Consider the following 22,254-nt stretch of genomic DNA (forward strand, 5'->3'; position numbering starts at 1 on the left):
TAGGGCCACACATCACTGGCGCTCTGAGTCCTCAGGAACACACAGCACCGGTGCACTCGGTTCTTTGGGACCACACCTCACTGAGGCTCTCAGTCCTTAGGGCCACACATCACTGGCGCTTTCAGTCCTCAGGGACACACAGCACCGGCGCACTCAGTCCTTAGGACCACACAACAACGGTGCACTCGGTTCTTCGGGACCACACATAACTGGCGCTCTCAGTCCTCAGGGACACACATCACCGGTGCACTCGGTTCTTCGGGACCACACATCACTGGGGCTCTCAGTCCTTAGGGCCACACAGCAGCGGCACACTTAGTCCTCAGGACCACAAGTGACCGGAGCTCTCTTCTCACACCAGCTGCTGAGAGCTTGTCCTGTTCCAGTGCAAACTGGCACATTCCTGCCTCGGATGAGCGCTCCACCTCAGATTCTTTGGCCGGAGGGGCCGGAGCCGCCCTTCATGCTGCACTGGTTGGTGAGGACTGCACCCCGCCTCTTACACAGGGGTTCGGGCACAGCCAGGGGGCCATCACAATGTGTTTACCGCCCTGTGTGTCGGCAGAATCCTTTTTAGCGCCCCCTCACACTTCAGAAGCAGCCGTGACACCCTGTGTCGGGGAGTGGGCTGCAGTGCCAAATCATTCATCGGGGATCTAACCCCTCACCAAGTCATTTCCTGCCAGCTGGGCACTCTCGCAGACACGGCCCGGGACTGCCATGGACTCCCTCTGGGCATGAACCAGTGGCGCGCCAAGACGCAGAGAGCTACCAGCAAACGTGACTGTGTTGCCACAAACATGGCAGGATTCACAACTTTGCAAACAAAGGTAAAACAAGCATTGAAAATGCAATAGGTCTCGCCTTTAATTAGGTTAAAGCCATTTGCTTTGCGATGGTTTTGTATAGCAAAGCAAAATGGCTTTAACAATTAAATGTGAGCCCTATTGCATTTTTAATGCTTGTAGCTTATGTTTTCATTCTCCCCATCTTACAGTCTCCAAACTGCTCATCACACGTTGGCTGCCTTTTCGTCATTCTGTCACTCCTTTCACCCAAGGCTCTTTGCTTCTCAAGCGTGTGTGCCGTGATTCGTTTGCAATGCAATAGGTGTCCCATTACTGAAAGCTTGAGCTATTGGCATTGAATTGTTATTGGCAACGCCAATAGCTTAAACTTTTAGTAATGCGAGACCTATTGCAGTAGTAAAGAGTAGTAGAGAGTAAGTAGTAGAGCATGAGTAGTAGAGAGTAGTAGAGAGAGAGTAGTAGAGAGTGAGCAGTAGAGAGTAGTAGAGTGTGAGTAGTAGAGCATGAGTAGTAGAGTGAGTAGTAGAGAGTGAGTAGGTAGAGTGAGTAGGTAGAGTGAGTAGGTAGAGAGTGAGTAGTAGAAAGAAGTAGAGAGTGAGTAGTAGAGGGTTAGTAGAGAGTAGTAGAGAGTGAGTAGTAGAGAGTGAGTAGTAGAGTAGTAAAGAGAGAGTAGTAGAGAGTGAGTAGTAGAGTGAGGAGTAGAGAGGAGTAGAGTAGTAGACAGTGAGTAGTAGAGAGTGAGTAGTAGAGAGTGAGTAGTAGAGAGTGTAGTGGAGTGAGTAGTAGAGAGAGTAGTAGAGAGAGTAGTAGAGAGAGTAGAGAGTGAATAGTAGAGAGTGAGTAGTAGAGAGTGAGTAGTAGAGAGTGAGTAGTAGAGAGTGAGTAGTGGAGAGAGTAGTGGAGAGAGTAGTAGAGAGAGTAGTAGAGAGAGTAGTAGAGAGAGTAGTAGAGAGAGTAGTAGAGAGTGAGTAGTAGAGAGTGAGTAGTAGAGAGTAGTGGAGTGATTAGTAGAGAGTGAGTAGTAGAGAGTGAGTAGTAGAGAGTGAGTAGTGGAGTGAGTAGTGGAGTGAGTAGTAGAGTGAGTGGTAGAGTGAGTGGTAGAGTGAGTGGTAGAGTGAGTGGTAGAGTGAGTGGTAGAGTGAGTGGTAGAGTGAGTAGTAGAGTGTGTAGTAGAGTGTGTAGTAGAGTGTGTAGTAGAGTGTGTAGTAGAGTGTGTAGTAGTGTGTAGTAGAGTGTGTAGTAGTGTGTAGTAGTGTGTAGTAGTGTGTAGTAGTGTGTAGTAGAGTGAGTAGTAGAGAGTAGTAGAGAGTAGAGAGTGAGTAGTAGAGTGAGTAGAGTGAGTAGTAGAGAGTAGTAGTAGACAGTTAGTAGAGAGTGAGTAGTAGAGAGTTAGTAGAGTGAGTAGTAGAGAGTAGTAGAGTGAGTAGTAGAGAGAATAGTAGATAGTAGTAGAGAGTGAGTAGTAGAGAGTTAGAGTGAGTAGTAGAGTGAGTAGTGTAGTGAGTAGTAGATAGTAGTAGAGAGTGAGTAGTAGAGAGTGAGTAGTAGAGAGAGTAGTAGAGTGAGAAGTAGTAGTAGAGAGTAAATAGTAGAGAGTGAGAAGTAGAGAGAGAGTAGTAGAGAAACAGGCTCTGAAGATGAAACCACGCCTCTGTCTCCGAGGGACATCTGTGTCACTGCCCCAGGGCAGCAGCTGTAAAACAAAAGAGCTCCCACAGTGCCACGTCTCTCCAGTGGTGTTCTAAAGCAGCCAGGAGGACCCTGGCTTGACATGCTGAGTCCACGCAGGATGCACAATGCCCATCTGATAGGCGTCCAAGCACTAGGAAGAGAGTGTGGGGCTTCACTGCCCCAGCACCCCACATCAGCTTGCTGGCGCGAGGTGCAAAGTTGTTTGGGTCAAAGTCTGCTCAGAGCACTTAGGAGAAGTAAATGAGGTGTGGAGCGGCGCAGGAATTTTAGCGCCATTGGTTAAGTGACATTTCAAACACCCATACTTTAACAAACTGGTGCATGTGATGGTTTTAGATACAATCTGCCACCCTTTGAAAAAGGCTCCCTAGGCAGCTGGCTAGAATGACCTTAGTATAGTACCAGCCCAATGCAGTGGTCTGTCACGTGCTGGCACAGTTTTACCTGCTTCTAAGCGACTCTAGTTCATAGTGGTAAGTGAAGAGAAACTCAGGCTCTACGTAACGTGAGCACAACTTGGCAGGTGCAGAACTTCAATGTCTCCTTGATGCATGACCTATTTCTGGAATTCACGGGCCTCACCCTATTTCCATTTCGCATCACGTACCTTTACTTTCCAATGGTGTGCAGAGTGCACACCCTCGTGTCAGCACTCGGAGTGCGCTGCCTCAGAACCCTTGATGCTGCAGCGCTGACGCACAAGGCTTCTCAAGAATATTACACTCAAAAGCAGATATGCCCAAAATATACCACGGACATAAGTCATAAATGCGCACATTATCTGTACAAAAAAATACAATTATTAAAACAATATTCCAACAAAATCAAATATTGCCTTAATATTCGGGATACACAAATCAAGCAGCAAAGTAAATTCAACTAATTTCTATTGGTTCTCTGGTTTGTGGTGAATGTTTGCCACGAATGGCATGCTCGGGGTTCATTTTTATCCTGAATGGCACAAATTACAGAAGTGGTGTAGTTGTGAGATTTTCAGCACGAGCATAATACAAAATTCCTGAATTATACAAACTCTGCCATTGAACGTCATATTTCACCAGAGGTCCCGAGGGCCCTTGGAGGCGATGTAGAGAAGGAGGCAGGCGCAACAAACACCCGCCCGGAGGAAACTAGACACAAAGCAGAGATCACTTTGGGGGTCTACACTGTACAGCTGTGGATTTAGAAGATCCAGAAAAGGATCAGAAACAAGAAGACAACTGTCTACACTGTACAGCTGTGGATTTAGAAGATCCAGAAAAGGATCAGAAACAAGAAGACAACTGCAATGGGCGTTGCGCGCCTGCCAACAACTCACACGTTTGTGGGGGTAAAACATTAAGGACAAACACCTTCAGCCTCCCTCTCCCTTGCATGGAATTTGCTACTGCACAATTTTACGCAGCGGTGAGCTACAATTATAGAATAGTAAAACCATTTACACCAGACAGGTATTCTTTGGCGGTACATGTTAGGCATCAGTGTTGCTTTTTCAGACATAAACATAGGTTTTGGGCCCAATGTCTGCAAAACTCATTGTGAATTTCTTTTAAGTTAAAATGACTTGTTAAGTTTTTTATGGCATAATGCCCAAAGGTTTTCAATATGAACTGTATACCGTATATACAGAAAATAGAGGGTTGTAACAGCACACCCATTACCATGTAAATCAATCCCAATTAGTTTTGGACAATTATTAGTTACAGATTATGTCCCAATTGTACTAGACATACGAGGATGATACAATGAGATAAGTAATATGAAGAGCATTCAGATGGTCCACACGCGTCATTAGTAGAAAATTATTTTATTAATTCTTAAGAGTTCCCAGCACACGATTCAGCCGACACGTGTTTCGTCTGTACTCAGACTTTTTCAAGGCAATGTTGGGCATGAGGAACAACAAATTCCAATGAGAGTCTGTACACGAGGCACGTCCGGAAGCATGTTCGCCATGCATTGCTGTGCATGATGTCAACGAATGAAAGTTTCAATAGATCAGCTGCACACTGCAGGAGTGTCGCCCCATAAGTTGTATATATGCTGTGGATAATGTAGTAGCAATGTATTGTCGAATCTCCAAAAGCTTTGTCCTTAAAATCTGCTACAATTGTTTAGTAAGTTGCAAAAGAAACGAGGCGCGACCATAATAAGTCGGCAACCCTGTGCGCGCGTATAACTCCACCGGAAAGGTATGTCCGTCTGCTCCTACCGTCGGTGCGGTATACTGTATATAGCAGGCACCATTACTAACCAAAGAATGGAAAAAATAAATTGACAGCTGAAACCGACCCCACTGTGGGTACGAGCAACGCAAAAACGAGTGAACCGACAAGAGGATTTTAAGAGGTGGGACTAACTTGAGACACTGAAATAGGGAAACGTCTAAATCTGACTGAGCTGAAGTCATATGGGGTCTTCAAGGAAGAGTTTGAGCTTCAAGATAAAAAAAAAATCTGCAAACATCTGCAATGAAGACACAATTGAGGGCAACGTATTTATGTATGTTGTGTTTATGTATGTGGAGGCATCTATGCAGTGCTAACCTAGTTATTGAGGAAAAGGAGCACTGAACGTGGGCGGATCCCTGAGAATCAGGATTGCTCACCAAGAAGCAAGATGACCGTGGGGGGCCGAATCCTATTGTGTTGAGATGTAGTGATTTCGGAAGAGGCAAGTCTTCAGCTCCTTACTGAATTTTAGAAGGTTTGGGGTCTTTCTGATGTTGATGGTGATGCGATTTCCGATCCTAGGCACTGTCAGGCCCAGGTAGCACAGAGGGATAGCTGTGATCATACAATGAAGACTGTTGGTGTTTCCTTTCTCACATCTGCATTAGAGACACAAGCCATAAAGAGACCAACGACCTGATGTTGCTTCTGGGGCTCCTTCTCACCTACTCCAGGTGTGCTGGCCAGGTTAGGCTCCAGCCTGGCTCTGGACAAAATTCTGGGATAGGCCTGGCTCTGGGGCCCAATTTAAGGACAAGCAGAAGACAATGGCGGCCGACACTAAGAAATACCGGCCGGCGGGTGGAGGGTGTGCGTGGGGGGGGGGGGAGCACATGGCGGGGGGGGGATGTTAATGCTAAAAATAAAATATATATATATATATATATATATATATACACATACACACACAACTAATCTGGTGCTGCCAGCCGCCTTGTGCTCCTCTGCTGCAGTTCCTATCCCAGGAGTCCCTGGGAAAGCGCCACGACCCCCATCCAATCCCCGTACTGCGCTCAAGTGTCAGAGTAGCATGGGGATTGGCCTGAGCAGCCTTAAAGGTCTCTCCACTCAGGACAGGGAGTCTGTGCAGTTACTTCAGCCCGGCTGTGTAGTGCAGCTGGATTGGAGAGTGTGTTGGAAGTGAGTGTGTGTGTTTGGCCGGCCTCAAACGGCCGGTCAAACACACATGCGCACTAAGAAGTGTACATAGCACTCCTCCTCCCCCATCTCATGCCCCGGCCCGCCCTTCCCTGTGCACACGGCCTCAGATCCAGCAGCTAAAAAATAAAATTATAGTAAGATATGGTTTTATTTTTTAGCTGCTGGCTCTGAGCCAGTGGAGCAACGCTCGTCCGCCACTGTGGTGGAGCCGCTGCTGGCCGAAGATGAGCCAGAGCAGCGCTCTCGCCCAACCCCCCATGGCATGCTGCAAAATGGAGCATAGCCATAAATGAAATATGAAAAGTGCATTTTACGCATGACTGACCTTGACTTCAAAAAAATGCACAAGAGTGAATATATGTCTAGCAGGAGTCAGTCCACTGTGCTAAAAACAGCCCGCATGTAGCCTGAGACCAACCTCCAGAGTCTTATTCATCTATTGTATTGCCTGTATTGACATTGGAGCTTCTTACAAATGATTGTGTGTTGCAAGTCAGGGAAGGCCACTGATATTAACATGTAAAAAAAGTGTTCCTCTTTGCACTACGTAGAACAACAGAATCGTTTTAGGCTAAGTAGAGTGCAAGAGTACCATCCATCTATTTTGAAGAGAATCCCTTATGACTGAATAACACTGAGTTCAGCCAATTTTTTTTCCAACAAAGATGTATTATTTAGTGCCTGGTAGGTTTACTGGGTGATTTATATACTTTGTAAGCCACATTTAATGAACATAGTGAACGCAGTGTACTTATTTCACTTTTAAAAGACAGCTGTGCACAAAGCATTGTCGTTTCCTATAAATCTAGAGGCTCAAGGCCTTAACGCTAGTGGCTTCGTTCCAGACTGTGAGATCAGAAAATCTGGCCTGAAATCCTAGTCCTACACCAGTCAAAACTGAGTATTCCTTGAATAAACAACTGTGCGCCACTATACAAGTTTTTATAGTTTCAAAAATGGGGCCAAAAAGCCAAGAAGTGGCCTTGTCAAAAAGTATTGTTAATATATTACATAGCAGGGCAATGTCTTACAAAAAAAACTAACAAACACAATGGTCAACAAAAAGTGAACTTTTCTTGAAATTCTAAGCCCAGTCTTACCATGTGTGTACATGCCACCCACTGAGTGACTATTATGTGATTTCGATGTCTGGTCTTTCGATGACGCAGCTCTAAGGTAGCCCCTTGGCTCAGCCGCGATTCAGCTCCCCCTTTGACAGCTTGCCTATCAGTATACCCCAACCCACTCCTCCATTTTCTTTTGGATTCTCTTCCAGTTATAAGCCAAAGCGAACACAGCAGGGCATTCCACCATTAATTATTTTAATTGATGGCAACTTCTTAAAGAGGTGACTGTCAGCATCAAATGAACATCGCCTTGATGCACTGATTAAATACGATGAGGACTGAAGGTCCTTTGTGGAGAGCCTCAAGAATCATTAAACAAAAAAAAACTTTTTTAAATGTAATGTGCTCCAATGGTCCTAGGCCTAGTTCCTTCGATATAAAATCCTCAAATAAATGAAATAAATGCATGGTTGAAGGATACTCCCTTGACGCGTGGACACACTTCTTATGCTCCTCGCACTATCCCTTTTCCCGGGAGCTGCAGGCCCTGCTGTTTGGCTGTTGCCTATTTTGATAACCGCTTTCTCTCAGATCAAACTTATAAATCATGACAATAGTAACATTGATAATCAGTGAGTGACTATTCGGAAACCTTTAATGAACTCAGCATCATTTGACAAATCTAGCGGAGAGCTCCTTAGAAGGCCCATATGTCAATTCAAGGGTCTAATACAGATGAAATGAGAGATTATGTTGAAATCTTAGTTTTGTCACCAATGCTTGTAATGCCAGGGAGATTGTTTTAAAAAATAAGTGTGGTTTGACCTCTCGTCATGAGCGCACTATGTCGAGCGCGCTAAATTGAGTAAATCTGAACGTACCTTCAACCTCAGGGAAGCGAGCTATGTCGCAGCAGTGAAGGACGCCGACCGGAAGACTTCATGGCACGGAATGGGACTACTATTTCCATGATTCCACAGCGTGAGGGCGGACCCGTCCATAACCCAGAAGACGGACCGCGCAGTAGCGTCGGAAATCCTGGATATTGTGAGTTTGTGCTGGCTGAGTGCTGTTGGTTCCCCGGTCTGGTAAGGGTGCTCTGCACCCCTTATTACTCTTAGACTCTTGTTCTGTTGGGTGCGGGGAAGCCAGTCTTTCTTCCCTTGGCGAGGGGTTCTCGGCTCATGCAGAAGGAGAGACGTTACTCTCTGCCCCCACCGTATGGCTCTGAAACACACTTGAGATTCCCCCCCGTTGGCGAGCTACAGTCCTGTGGCTCTTGCGGTGGAAATACAATCCAAGTGTCCTTAGAAAAAGGTAGTAAGACTTTCATTACCTTCCGCAAAACTAGTATTATTGGCTGTGATGCGATACACGATGAGACAGTGTGCTACATAAAGGAATTCACGTGTTATGTGCGCTAATACTCATAGGCTACATATATCCCCATTTTGAAAAGTATTATTTACTATAACCTGGAGATTATTTCAAACTATACTGTTTCTTTGGTGCTATTAACAGGGGTGATTGCGAAAGCGGTATAGGACTACGCTCAACTCCTGTGATGTCTCGTGGAGTCTATTAATGGTATGTTTATTAAATGATGGTTTTTGGGTAAAAGTTAATAGAGAATATAGTTATACCGTATCTAGACATTATATGTACGTTCTTTTCTATATTCTATCACAGCAAAAGTATGGACTGACAGGTGATTCTACGCAGGAGCCACAGAATAATGTGGAACACTTCAGGCTGCATCTTTATTTTCGTAACAGGTATGTGTAGTTCGATTCACATGGTTAGTTGATGTATTGTGGAATACCATATTCTGTGATAACAGGATTAGATGTATTTATGATTCCTTGTGTCATTCCAGGTCTCCTTCTTCCTATCCTTCCCTCGCTTGATCACCCCACTGACCTGTGCTAGCACAGCAATTCTGGCTTGGGACTATCAAGAGGTGGATCATTTTGAGCAACAAATCTGGCACAATCACTCTGGTTTTAGTTAAACTTACCAAGTGGCCTTATTTATTCAACATGCTAGGATAGAAAGTGACCACAATCCCAGCGCCTTGAGACCCTCACAGGTGAGTAGTCACTCTATACAAACCTTCATTAATTGACCGAATCCACTCTTGGACGGGGGTCCCCTGCCTTAGCTAAGCTCTGTTTCGGCAACTCTTGCTTGGTTAGGCTGGCTACCAACCTTCAGCTGGGTGTCCCCTGATCTTGACAGCTTTGTTCCTTGCTACCTGAAGGATGCACTTCCTTTTGGGAAGGTGAGAACCCATCACACTTTGGAGGAGTATGCTGGATAGAGGTGATCTTTATTTTTTTTCTATCCATGAGCACCAAGACATGCTGTACACAACGACAGTACTCGGCCAGAGGGGCTGATGGAACAACTAACAAACCCCATATTGGTAATTTAGGCAATGACCAATCATGCTCCTGGAGATGGATAGACAGCAAACCAAAACAAATAAACCCCAAACATCTTGACTAGTTACATGGAAGAGCAAGTCTGCTCTACTACAACTAAGGTCATGAGCAGTTGCACTGCTGGACACCAACCCAGGATCTTCAAACATTTCCAGACACATTTAGTTTATCTGCATCCACAACAGTTTCCCCATTGCGAAGATCTCAGACCACACACCTGTCTTCCAGCTCACCAACACGACATCTACCCTTCTCAATAATTTCTTTTTGGAAAGGCTTAATACTCACCACAGAACCCTTATTCCACCTCTCCTGATCCTGGAGTAGAACAGATGATTTAGTGACTCCTAAAATTTGCACAGGGTCAGGGAATGTCGAATCACCCTAAGTAAATTTTCTGGGTTTTTTCACTAACACCCAAACCCCAACACCAACAGTTTCACAAGTTGAAGAATGATTTGCTTACCAACTCTTGTGCCTTTCTGCAAAATATTTCCTGACGCACTCATCAAGACTCTGGTGGTCCCTCAAATTAATTTGAGATGAAACATGATCACTCCAAGAAGGTGTGAGCGAAGTTTTAGGTTCTCTTCCTTTTAACAAGAGAAAAGGTGAAAACCCTGTACCTGAACGAGGTGCATTTAATTAACTCCACACCTTTTCACGTAAATATGTGTGCACATTCAAATTCGGAAGCAAGAGCAGTTTGGATTCCATCGTTTAGAAATGTGTTACTCCTCACAACGAAACCATTAGCAGCAGGAAAAAAAGAGGAGTTTTTTTCATGTCTGATACCATGCTTCAGTTAAAAATTCTGTCATTTTCTTTTAAACAAAATGAGTGCCATTGTCGGAAACCAAAACGTTCGGACTTCCCTGCACAGTCAACACTTTGTCTAAAAATGTAGTGACCACATCAGTAGTGGGCATTGAAACAAAATCATAGACCAAACTACTTAGAGTAGTTATCTATAACAACGAGAAATTTCATATCACCAGGTAATCTGTGAAATGGTCCGGAAAAGTCAATTGCTAACTTATCCTAAGGCTTTTCTGGAAGTGTGTTAACTCCAGCTTTGGCTAGCTCCTCTGTTAACAACCTATTAAAGAAGACTAAGACATCTCCGTTGGATTTTGCTCAATTTGTTTTTACGCTTTTACTTTGCCTATTGTAATACTGTATGTGTGCACGGGTTTTGTTGATCTTTATCATGTGGTAGGGAGTCGTCTTTCGTGTCTCCTGTCTTCCTTATCGTTCCTTCCCACTCACCACTTTATCTTGTCGTTTTCTATTATTAATATTATTATTAACTTTTATTTGCATAATTAATTAAAACTATTACAAAATTTGCATGGTAAATTACAATTACAATAAGTAAAACATTTATCATTTTAAAAGAGTTAATACTGGGAGTAAAATACTCTTTACTTTCAGAAAATGTACTTAAATTGTCCAGTAGTTAAGAAAGGAGTTTTATTGCTTCTTCAAGGAATGTGACTCCACGACAAGCTAAGATTATGGAGGAGCCACTGAGCCAACATATGACTGCCTGTCTGCAAGAACGAATGTTTAGCACGTTAAAAATAGGTTTCAATAAAAGTCGTCTCTGGTTTATCAGGGCCGGGCATATACAGAAAAGGTGAACCAAGGTTTCTGTGTGGTACCCACAAAGGCGGCATTCTTTCGTCTGATGCGGCGGTTTCCAAGATGGTAATAAATCTTTTGAGACATGTATCCCCATCCGAAAAGCTGTAAATATCTTTTTGAGGTGTACATTAAAGTGGGATGCTAGGTAGGGCAATGGTTTTGAAGGTATAAAAGAGTTCATGATTGTCGTTTTCTATCATCTTTTCATGCAATCCGTTTTAATCATTTCATCTTGTCATGTTTTTGCTTAATTCTTTTAATGTGACTTTTGTTATACCTTTTTAAAGTTTCTCCCTTCGCATTGTAAAGAAGGGAGATGTTGTAGTATGCTGCTCAGCCAGGATGTGTGTATTTTAGAATGTTGAAGGTTAGAATGTTGGTATGATTTAGTCAGTTGCTGAATGGGCTGAGCAGATACAGACCGCTCCTGGTGGGGCTCATCCATTATACAACGTGATACCTAATAAACCTACATGAAAACTACCAAGGCTGGACTATTTATCTTAATATTACAGTTTCCCTGCGCAAATTGTTTAGCACCATACCAACTTGTTGGAACTAGAGACATATACACGTTAACTAGCTGAGCGCCATTTCTTCCTTTATACGTTAAACCCGTTCTTTCTGTACTAACTCCAGCTTTGGAGTTGCTGAGCTTCCAATGCTTATCAGACTATAAACACTCCTTACACTTGTTAACAAAATGCTTCACACAAATATCCATCCCCGGCTTGTCCAAAAATGTTTCGGTGGGCTGCTAAGAGTGGAAGAAAACGGTGCTTGAAGAAAAGAAAAAAAAGAAAAAAAAACAGTCCACCACTCGTTGCCAATAAAATGTAGTATCCAAGTAGTAATGAGCGTGCTAAGAAAACTGCGGTCTTCAAGGTTTTATTTGAGTCACGGAATTAACAGCCCACAAAGAGCAAACAGGAGCCATAGATCTCGCTGCCATCCATTGAGCCAGTCCAATGTGGAACGCCTCACAGAACCCAACCAGCACTATAGCAACAGAACACCATGGCGCCCAATCAAAAGAATGCAAGCGGTCAGAAACAGCAAGAACAGCACTTACATGCTAGTAACACATCCATGTTACAATAATTACACAGACAAGCTAAATAGTGTAAAAGCACTCAATACAACAAATGTCCAGCCAAAGATCGATGGTTCAATCACGAATGCAAAACATTTAAGGATCAGTTAAACCAGTTGAGAAAAACAGAACTGCTCAATAAACATACTTCCATGAAAAACATTACCTACAAGACTCTGAGAGAAAAAAAGCTTACAGAAATATGGCGAGGTGCTGTCGCTTCTAGGTTCGCGAGATGCACAGCAATAAGGAGATCTCCTTCTATAGGTGTAAAGTTCGAGCACCCCGCCAGGAGCAGGCGTCTTCACATCAGCTCAGCTCTGCACTGAAGGCGGACTCCCGAGGGACAAAGATGGAACCCGCTCTCAGTGGAGCTCAGTGACATCACACAGGGGCCTTATGACAACAGGGATGACGCATGCCGTGGCACGCACATGCGCACTCAACACCAATTGCCACAAAAATGAAACTGCTTTAGGTTTGCGACTGTGTGAAGGTGGCTGATAAGGGACTTATGTGAATGAGCAAATAATGAAAGGCACTTTTTTTATTTCACCGGTCTCGTGAGAACTCAGAGATAACGATAGTATACATCATTACGGGTACAGTTTGGTGGCATAAGGCACCTTACTAGCTAGTACGTAAAACAATCAACAGTGTAGAACTGAAAAATCAAAGTAAAAACAACTGCATAACCCTGCATTCCCGGAAAGCATCACACACACGGATAAAGTAGCATTCTGTGAGAGAAGAGGGGTGTGGTGTCCTCTGTTCTGCCGCCTCCTGCACGTGGTTGGTGCAGTGTCAATGCCTGGATTGTTAGTGTGCCTGTGCAGAACGGTTGGTGAGGGTGTGCTATGGTTTAGTTGCTCCTTTGAGGTCAGTCAGTGGCAGGCTGAGCAGAAGGAACATTACTTCCGGAGAAGCAATATATTGTCTATACTGTAACACAAGTAACTGAATTAAAACAAACAGCCTATACGGATGACGTCCTTAGCGGTGTTAAAAGTGAGCATGGTCAGTAATATAGCAGGCTTTATTTTTTCAATGTTCGCTCCTGCGTTGAGCCAGATGTTCTGTGGAATCTCGGGGCACCAGGGGTACCTTGGTTGCAACCCCACCCACAGCTCAGAAATAGCTGCTTGGCATTTACCCCAATAAATATCCGAACCAAAAGGTTCTTCTGCCCATGCATCTACTGGGAGGTGGTTTAGCGCTGCTGGCTCCTGGCTCCAACGGCAGCTCAGCTCAGCATCACGCGACTCTGGGCAATAGCTCACTTAATCTCCCGGATGCCCCCCATCGCCTTGAAACCTTAAGGGGTGTTATGTTCACGCTTTTCAAATATGGATAATTTATTATCATTATATTGGCATCATTGACACAAGGTGTTTTGGTCCACCGACTGTGCTTGTTACACAAAGGCTCTTACCTTGGGAGTCCTTGCATAGCGGCCTGTTCTTGTGTCCCGTATTGAGCTGATGTCCACCACGTCCACTTCCTGGATGAAGAAACAAGAAGGGAGGCTCAGTAAAGTGCAGGTTTCAGTGCTTCGCCTGCCTTTGCCAGACTTCTGTAGAAACTATCCCACCTGGTCAAGCACACAATGGTGTCCCACAGCCCCACCACTTCCATCCCAACAAGACAGACCACACATCTCAAGACGAAGGCGAAACCCCTGAACCTCTCATGAATAGAGTAGGCAGCGACCTATATTCCCAGTCTGGGGTAGGGGCAGCACTCTTCCCGAGAGAGCATGGCAGGCCTCCCGGGATGGTCTCACTCGGGATCGATAGCGCACTCTGGAGAGGTGCATGTCCCAACTGCAATTGTATTGTGGACAAACCACACCTCCACTTACACACAAACCAGCAGGGGAAACAAATACAGCTATTAACATTCATTATGACCTGGCTGGTGGTTCATTAGCAAGCTATAGCAGACCAACATTTCCAATTTTGCCATTTCTACCTTGGTGGGAGACATGTTCTTAAATTCATTTTTTTGTTCAGCTACTTGGAGGTTCTGAAACACACACCTGCAGATACACTCGGCTCTAATGTCAGCTTTGGCATGGGACCAGACCTGTAGGAGTGAATTGCTTTATTTCCAAGAACCTCAAATTGCAAATATGTGTAATGTAAAATAAGAGTAATCTTCACCTAACTTCATAGCGTTGTATGTTTTATCTGGTGCTGTCGTAATTATGCTTTGCCATCGTTCTCACCCCTACCGCATAACATTCAGGATTTTATCATCTAAATTAATTCACACCCCACAATATTTGAGATGCTTCCGCAGAATGCAGTGTCTTAGTAAAGTCTCTACTGCTCATTCAAATTATGTTCACACCAGTGCTTTAAATGGAAATATAGAAGTGCAGGTACTCACTATTTAGAGTACCCGTTTGCTTCTGAGAAGTGCAGGCGCTCACTATTTAGAGTACTTGTTTCCTTCTGAGAAGTGCACACGCTCACTATTTAGAGTACCTGTTTGCTTTTGAGAAGTGCAGGTACCCACTATTTAGAGTACCTGTTTGCTTCTGAGAAGTGCAGGTACTCACTATTTAGAGTACCTGTTTGCTTCTGAGAAGTGCAGGTACTCACTATTTAGAGTACCTGTTTGCTTCTGAGAAGTGCAGGTACTCACTATTTAGAGTACCTGTTTGCTTATGAGAAGTGCAGGTACATTCCCATTAAATGTACTGCAGCAATGCTGAGACGTGCAGGTAGCCTCCCTTTCGAATTAAAGAAGTGCACACACTCAGGACCAGCCAGTTCCAGCCCATTGAAAGCACTGGCTCACGCCATGCAACCTAACCTAACACAGAAAAAATACTGTGCAGCAGGCACTTAAACCCATCAATCCATTTCACTGCATTGGAATCTATTACTTTTACTTCACTGCACCAAATACCCAGCATCTCGAGTTATCTGATTGGGACTGGAACCTGTAGGTTGCTCATGAAAACAATCAATAACCAGCTTTTCTCAACTTTGACCTCATGCAGGACTTCCGGCTCTATGTAATATTATTAGAAATAAATGCGTAAAGAAGGCAAAATATATGACATTTTTATCGAACACAAGAAGGCAGAAATTTAAAGTGAATTGCCTATGGCTAATAACAAGTGTTATCACTGAATTCAACAATATTCATTTTATAGAACTGGAAGGATTTCAATCCTGGGCAAAGCCAGTGGGCCAGACCTTGAAGAGCTGCTGAAATTGCTCTTCTGTTTTCATTTTTTATTGCAAGCATATGCCACAAAAATAACATGGAGAAAAGAAAATATTCTGTCGCCTAAACGTGACCGACTTATGCTTATAATTAAAATGTTACACTTAGAAAACATTCACCAACGTGGCTGTTTTACTAGTGATGATTTTCAACAAAAAGCCTTCCAGTTACACAATGCATTTTCTTATAAATATTACTATTATTTATGGAGTCAAGAATACATCGCCATTTACGCTCTCAAATCGAAGGCAGCTACAATATTGAAATGTCACTAAAACACTTAATAACATACACGTTATAAAAAGAGTGCAGAGAAAATAAAAAGCCGATATTTAGAGTTAAAATAAACATAAATAAAAAAGAAAACTTTGAAACAGCTTTCCAACTGAAGACTAACAGGCACATGCATCAAAAGAAAAACCGTTCGCAAACAGGCAGATTCTCAGAAGCTGCCCCTTTGCGACCGGTATTTTTGCATTCGGGATGCATCATCCCAAATGCAAAAATCTCAATTTAAGTAATCTCTAAATTGCGATTACTTAAATTGCGATTGCATTTAAGGATTCGCAAATTGAGATTCCTTAAATGCAATGCATTAAAGTAATAAAATTAGCGATTTCGCTAATAGGGGGCGCAAATTACCATGAAGTTGAACTTCATGGCAATTTCCTAAACCTTTGAAAAATGCACTTTTGTGCATTTTTCAAAGTTTCATGTTGAGCACACACATGCCCTTAGGGCATGTGTGTGCGCAACGTATGTGCACAGGTCAATTTCAGGGGGTGCAACAAGGTGTCCTTTTGACGCCCTTGCACCCTGAAATTGCATGCGCAATTTGCGAGTACCTATTGGTACTCGCGCAATTTCCCATTCATTCCTATGGGCCTGTAGGCCCGTAGGAATAAATGGGAAGCTATTCCTTATATGCGACTCGCAATTTGCGAGTAGCAAATAAGGAATGTGTAGGAATCGCTATTATTATAGCAATTCCCACATGCATAGGATTTTGCGAGTCCGTCATTTTGAATCCTTAATATTCGCAATTATGGACTTGCAAAATCCTAGCTTGATGCACGTGCCAGTAAGGAACTATTTTTTAGCGAATGTGAACAATGTGCACAGGATTCCTGCCTGGCTGCCACTGGATGAAGTCAGTTGACCCACTGGCTCATGTTGTATGGTGTGCAAATGCAAAATGTGAATGACAGTTTGGCAGCAGGATGAAGCCCCTCTGTGTATTTATATTATGGATATTTTGGGGGGGAGGTAATATTAGTCTGAGGAGACACCTAAAGCCATCTCTTGGGGCAGACCTAAAAATGGCATGAGCTATTGTAAAAACACTTCAACTCTTTACTGAAATATACTGTGCCTTGGGCTCGACCATCTTGCCATGCAATGCCGGCAAATCGTTTGCAGTTCTGGGGAGCTTTGCTATCAGCACCATATGGAAATCAGCCTTGACCCTGTGCCTCATGGGAACAGCCCAGCCCGAACTGCCAGGCCAGGTCCTACCTGGACCAGAAACAAGCATCCCAGGACCGGTTTCGGTGTATCACCCCTCATAAGCCAGGCTAGCTTGAACCCAGTGGCGCAGCGAGCAAGGGACCCGCCAGGCACAGGTACATTCAACTGCCACATAAATCCCTCCACTTATATTAGCCACAAACCTTCTAATGCACCTGCACAATAATGTCTCTCAAATCGACCCATTCATTGAATGAAAGGTTGCGACGGACCTAAGCTCTTTTATTGTCACCTTTTGTGTTCAAAGGAAAAGACGGAAGTTTGGCCAGATTGACATCGCTTTTCAAACGTGCTTTGGCCGATGGACCAGGCCTCACCAACACCAAAACAGGGAGCAGGTGAGGGAAAGCCTCCCACTGGCGGCCGGAAAGGTGTCAAAGCACAGAATCTCCCTCCAGGGTAGATTGAATTCGGGAACGTGGGAGGTCCTGATACAGCCTGGGCAGCCATTTTAACGTTCCCAGTCCCCCTCCTTATTTTTGTACCGGCTCAGAAGTGCGTGCGTTGATCAGATGTCAGTAAACATTGACAAACCAAGCCTGATGTTTCCTGAAGAAAGAGAGAGCGTTCACAATGAAGGCAGTGTGCGGACAGAGCGAACCCAGCCTTAGGGAGACGTATGCCTTTTAAAAGCAGCTAGTTTGTCTTGACTTTATAGGTTCTCTGAAAAGCCTCAGCTTTTGACACCCTGGGTAGTTGTGCCCTTGCAGTGCCAAGGGCAAATGCCCACCCGCGCTCCTTAAAGGGCATGTTAGCCACTTTATCATCATCATCAAATAACTTTATTTTCGATCACGGAGATCTTACAAAGTACGTAACGCAGTGCAAGCTAAGACAATACAAGAATAAAAATGATTTTTCAAAGTGCATAACACAGCGCAAGTTAAAGCAATACAAGAATAAAAGTCATTACTCAGAAGTGGACAAGGATTCCATTAATACAGTTTAAAAAGTACAAAAAAACAATTCATAGGATGCATTTAAAAGTGTGATCCACAGTGCATGCCAGAATCTGGCCAAACCAAAGACTACCGCCCTGCGGGTGTCAATGGCTAAAATTCTCAGTACCTCAAGATAATGGCTAGGTCCAATTAAATTACACAGCAGAATGATCCCCTTGCCCCTTAAACTCTTATAGAGGATGGGGAAGAGGATGTAGCCTTTCGGCTAGAGCGGTTGACCTCGATGCTGGGGAACCGGGTTTGAGTCTTGGCAGGGACGTTCAACTTCCTGTGATTGTGGGCAAATCACTTAATCTCCCTGTGCCTAACAAAAATGAATGTGTCTGGTGATCATGTAAAGCGCTCTGATACCGGATACCTTCGGGTCAAGTTTGCGTTATGTAAAACTCAAAAATGTTTTTTTAATATAGTGAGGGCAAAAGAATAACAAATGGACTATGGATTCAGAACTAGGAGTGCACGCTAGACAATGGTCATCAGAGGGAACCTTGCTACACCACTTATTACAAAACAGTCTGCTCGGTAGAATCTTATATCGAAATTGTATAAATAATGTGCATGCCAGGGGGATGAACAATTTCATCAACGGTTTCCTCATAAAATGAAACAAATTTAAAATTCAGAAAATCCTGGGTCAGTGTACCCACAGATTTGGCCATCTCCTTCTCCATTATATTTTAACAGTAGATCGCATTAACCCTGCACTTTGGTATAAGGGACAGTCTTTCCGGAGTAAACCAGTACTCCTCCATCATAAGTCTCCTAAGTAGGTTTCTCAAAGAACTAAACCATGGGGTGGAATTAACCTGGGGTCGCTTCAGGAGATCAATCGTCACCACTCAATAGGGGGCAAGCTCTTTGATAGACCACAAACGATGCCAAAACATTAGCAGCTTGTAGTTCAATTTACGTGCCAGATGTTTTTGGCCGAAATCCCAAAACATTGGAGCCATGGGGTGCTAATGGGAAGATTTAGAAGTGATCTTAAAACGCAGTTTTCAATGGCAGTGAAAGAATTTGAATTCCGAACTACCCCACAATTCAGCTCCATAAAGAGCCCCCCAGGCTTTAATATTATAGAGTTCCAATGCTGGGGCCTCTTTCCTGGACACCGTGTTTTTATGAATTTTACTTATATGGGCAGTCAGCTGGATTAGCAACAGTTGAACTTTTTCGATATGGGAAGCCCAATTTGGATTAGAGGTTAGGTGTATGCCCAGATTATCAAAGGCAAATACTTGCTCTAGGGGGCTACTTCCTGCATGCATAGATCCTTTAGGTGATGTAGTAGTCCCTTCCGAAAAGATTATGTATTTCGTTTTGGCCTCATTTAATACCAGGCAATGCTCCTTACAGAACCTAATACAATCATTCAACAGTTATTGGAGGCCTTCGGGGGATTTGGAGATTAATAGGCTGTCACTGGCAAAGAGTAGTGCAGGTACTATTCTTTCACCTACTTTTAGGGTGTCACACCCATCCCTTTCTTGGTAGCCTACCACCCCATTTATAAAGAGTGAAAATAGGGTGGGTGCTAGGATGCATCCCTGTCTCACTCCACGTTGGATAGAAAACTGCTCAATGAGTTGGTTGTTTTCCCCCCACCTAACTTGGGCTGTATTTAGTGACTGCAATCGAATTTACATTTCTAAAAGATTATGAGATAGGCCCATCTCTGCCACCACTCTCCATAACTTAGCTTGTGGTACTAGGTCAAACGCAGTGTGTAAGTCCACAAAGGCAACATATAGCTTACCCCCTCTAATACTAACCTCCCTCCAATAAATGCACAGAAAGCGCAAAACCTGGTCCAATGTTCTGATATTAGCACGAAAGCCTGCTTGAAAATCACTCAGGATATGGTACTCTGAGATCCAATCCTGAATCCTGGACAATACCTGCTTGCAGAAAATGTTCTGCATTGAGTCAATTAGACTTATAGGTCTATAAGTGGCCAGGTTAGCTCAATTACCCTTCTTATAGATAGGGATTATTTCCGCTATATTCCACGAGGGAAGAATGTTCATGCCTGATAAAATGGCGTTGGTTAGCATATTGATATAAGGAGTCCAGACAATTGAGTCCTCTCTGTACAGGTCATTTGGAATTTGGTCAGGGCCGGGGGTTCTGGCCGGGATACTGGAGCGAATCGCTACCCGAGTTTCTTCCAGGGAGAGCACCAAGTCTTCCATAGCACCACAAGAGACTTTCCCTCAACCTCTGTACTACCTAGCACATAAAGACGCCCAAAGTAGGTCACCCACTCTTCTGGCTGGACTGTGAACTCCAATTTAGTCTTTCTACCATTAAGCCAGCGGGGCACTTGCTTCCAAAAAGACTTAGAATCCTTAAACTGTTAATGCCTTTTGTAAAGAGGACCATTGGGAACTTTCCAAATTCTTCTTGGCTGACTATTGCTCTCCTATATCTTTTTCTGCATGCCACCAGATCAGATTGAACATTAGATTTCACTGCCAGTACGAGGTCGGCCTTTACTTTCCTACAGTCCCGATTATCCCAAACTGACAAAGATTCTTGCTTTAGCTGTATCTTTACTGGCTCAGGTTTCTGATCCCTACTCAGTTTACCCAACAGATCCCTAATCTTGTTAAAAAGGATTTCATGCTGGGTAGTCAATTTCTCCGCTACTTTGTCTTTGGGAAGTTTGGACATCTCTTCCACCTCCAAGCGTATTTTACCTTTAACTCCTTGCAGGACCCCTGGATGTTCCTTCACCCAGTCCCATCTAATCGTTCTCAGGTTGTTAGTAACGGACAGTTCACCCAGGTCCATCCTACCCAGATATCAGGTTTGTTTTCACCCTGGTTTATTAGAGAAAGAATCAGGGCGTTATGATTGCTATCAGATCGATTGGCCACTGACAGGTCAAACCAATGGCCAGAGTCTTAGGGCAACCAAAGAATAACCAATCCTGCTAGCATAACCAGGTCTACTGAAAGGTAGGTCGCCATTTTGATCTGATTTCGTTCTCCAGTTGGTGGCTCTCAGGTCATGTTGCAGTGTAAGGGCCAACACCTGGCTTCCTCTCTTTGTCCATTTAACTGGAGAAGATCTAACTATGGGACGTGCCAAGTGCTATCCCATTCCTCAGTCAAGTCTAGGGGAGTCAGGGCGAATGGTTTAAAGGTACCATTAAAATCCCCAGCTACAAGAACAGGGGCACTATCAGTGGATTCAGATTATGCATGATCTAAGATTTTGATTGTGTTATTTTCATCAGAACCCTGAGCAACTCTGTTGTAAACATTAAAAATCCTAATTTTCTGACAACTACATAATTCCAAATCTATGGCTAAAATATCAAAGGAATCTACATGAACCAACTTAACTTTTGAACCAAGAGCAATTTTGACCCAAATCGCCAGACCTCCCGATGGTCTCCCTATCTCTTTCCTTGTGGCACTTAAACCATAGGTAGTAAACCCACTTCTATGTGGGGTGTGCAGACTCCACGTTTCTTGGAAAAGTATCACATCATATAGGTCCACAAAGGAACCCCAATCAGGGGCTGGTAGCAATTTTGTAATCCCTGCCACGTTCCAAACCAAAACTCTTAAGTATCGGGGCAGACTTTAGTATAGGTGTGATCTGTGCTACACTCAATAGTTACTCCCTCTTCCTCGGTATTGGAGAGATTACCAGCCCCCTCCCTCCTTAGGCTCACATTACAATGCTCACAGTTAGCCTGAATGCTTACGGCCGACCCCAGCCTTGCGGAAACGTTTGCCTGGGACCTGTCACATTTGGACCAGGGAAGGTTACATATTCATCTTGGGGCAGCAGTCCTCCTATCTGTAGTCATACCTGTTTGCCTGCGCCACTTGTATAAGTTGAAGGTCCCCTTCTCATAATGGACCTAGGTGGCTTATTGAACTCTTTGCCCATCCCTGCCGGCGGTCTATTTCTAATAATAATGGAGGTATTAGCAATAGGGATGGTACGAGAATCAATTGACATTAAACCGTCAACTAGGGCCATACAAAAGAAGATAACTTTGACTACATCCTTTGGTAGCCCTGGGACCGATACTCTTTTGGCATATTTAATGCCATCTCTTATAATTGAATAACAATGCCAGGTGTCCCTGAACCAGTAGATGACCTTATTCTTAAGTGAGGTACAGTCTTCATATCCATCCCTTAGGAGTTTGGGTACCTCTGTTAGGTATATTACTGCTTTCTTGTCTTGGGGCTGTGTTCTGGAATAAACACCATCCATTACTACCCCCTTCCCTATTTGTCCACCGAGGCCATAGATGGGAGGACGCCCTTCTAGTGTGGTTTCACCTCTGTCACTCTACCCTCCCCCTTTGCCTGTAATATGCCCTGGAAAGCCATTGGCTTGTCAATATATGCATTAC

At 43.9% G+C, this 22,254-nt stretch overlaps 1 protein-coding gene across 1 annotated transcript in view; it reads right to left on the reverse strand.

The window, feature by feature from the left end:
- The window catches only part of PLCB3 (phospholipase C beta 3), a 614,713-nt gene that overhangs the window by 320,637 nt on the left and 271,822 nt on the right, over window positions 1-22,254 (reverse strand). The window contains exon 3 of the mRNA XM_085625816.1: window positions 13,577-13,645. Within this exon, the coding sequence (XP_085481942.1) occupies window positions 13,577-13,645 (69 nt within the window). The remainder of the gene's footprint in view (window positions 1-13,576; window positions 13,646-22,254) is intronic.

This window comes from Triturus cristatus, chromosome 9, assembly GCF_964204655.1.
Source record: "Triturus cristatus chromosome 9, aTriCri1.1, whole genome shotgun sequence".
NCBI classification, from domain to species: Eukaryota; Metazoa; Chordata; class Amphibia; order Caudata; family Salamandridae; genus Triturus; species Triturus cristatus.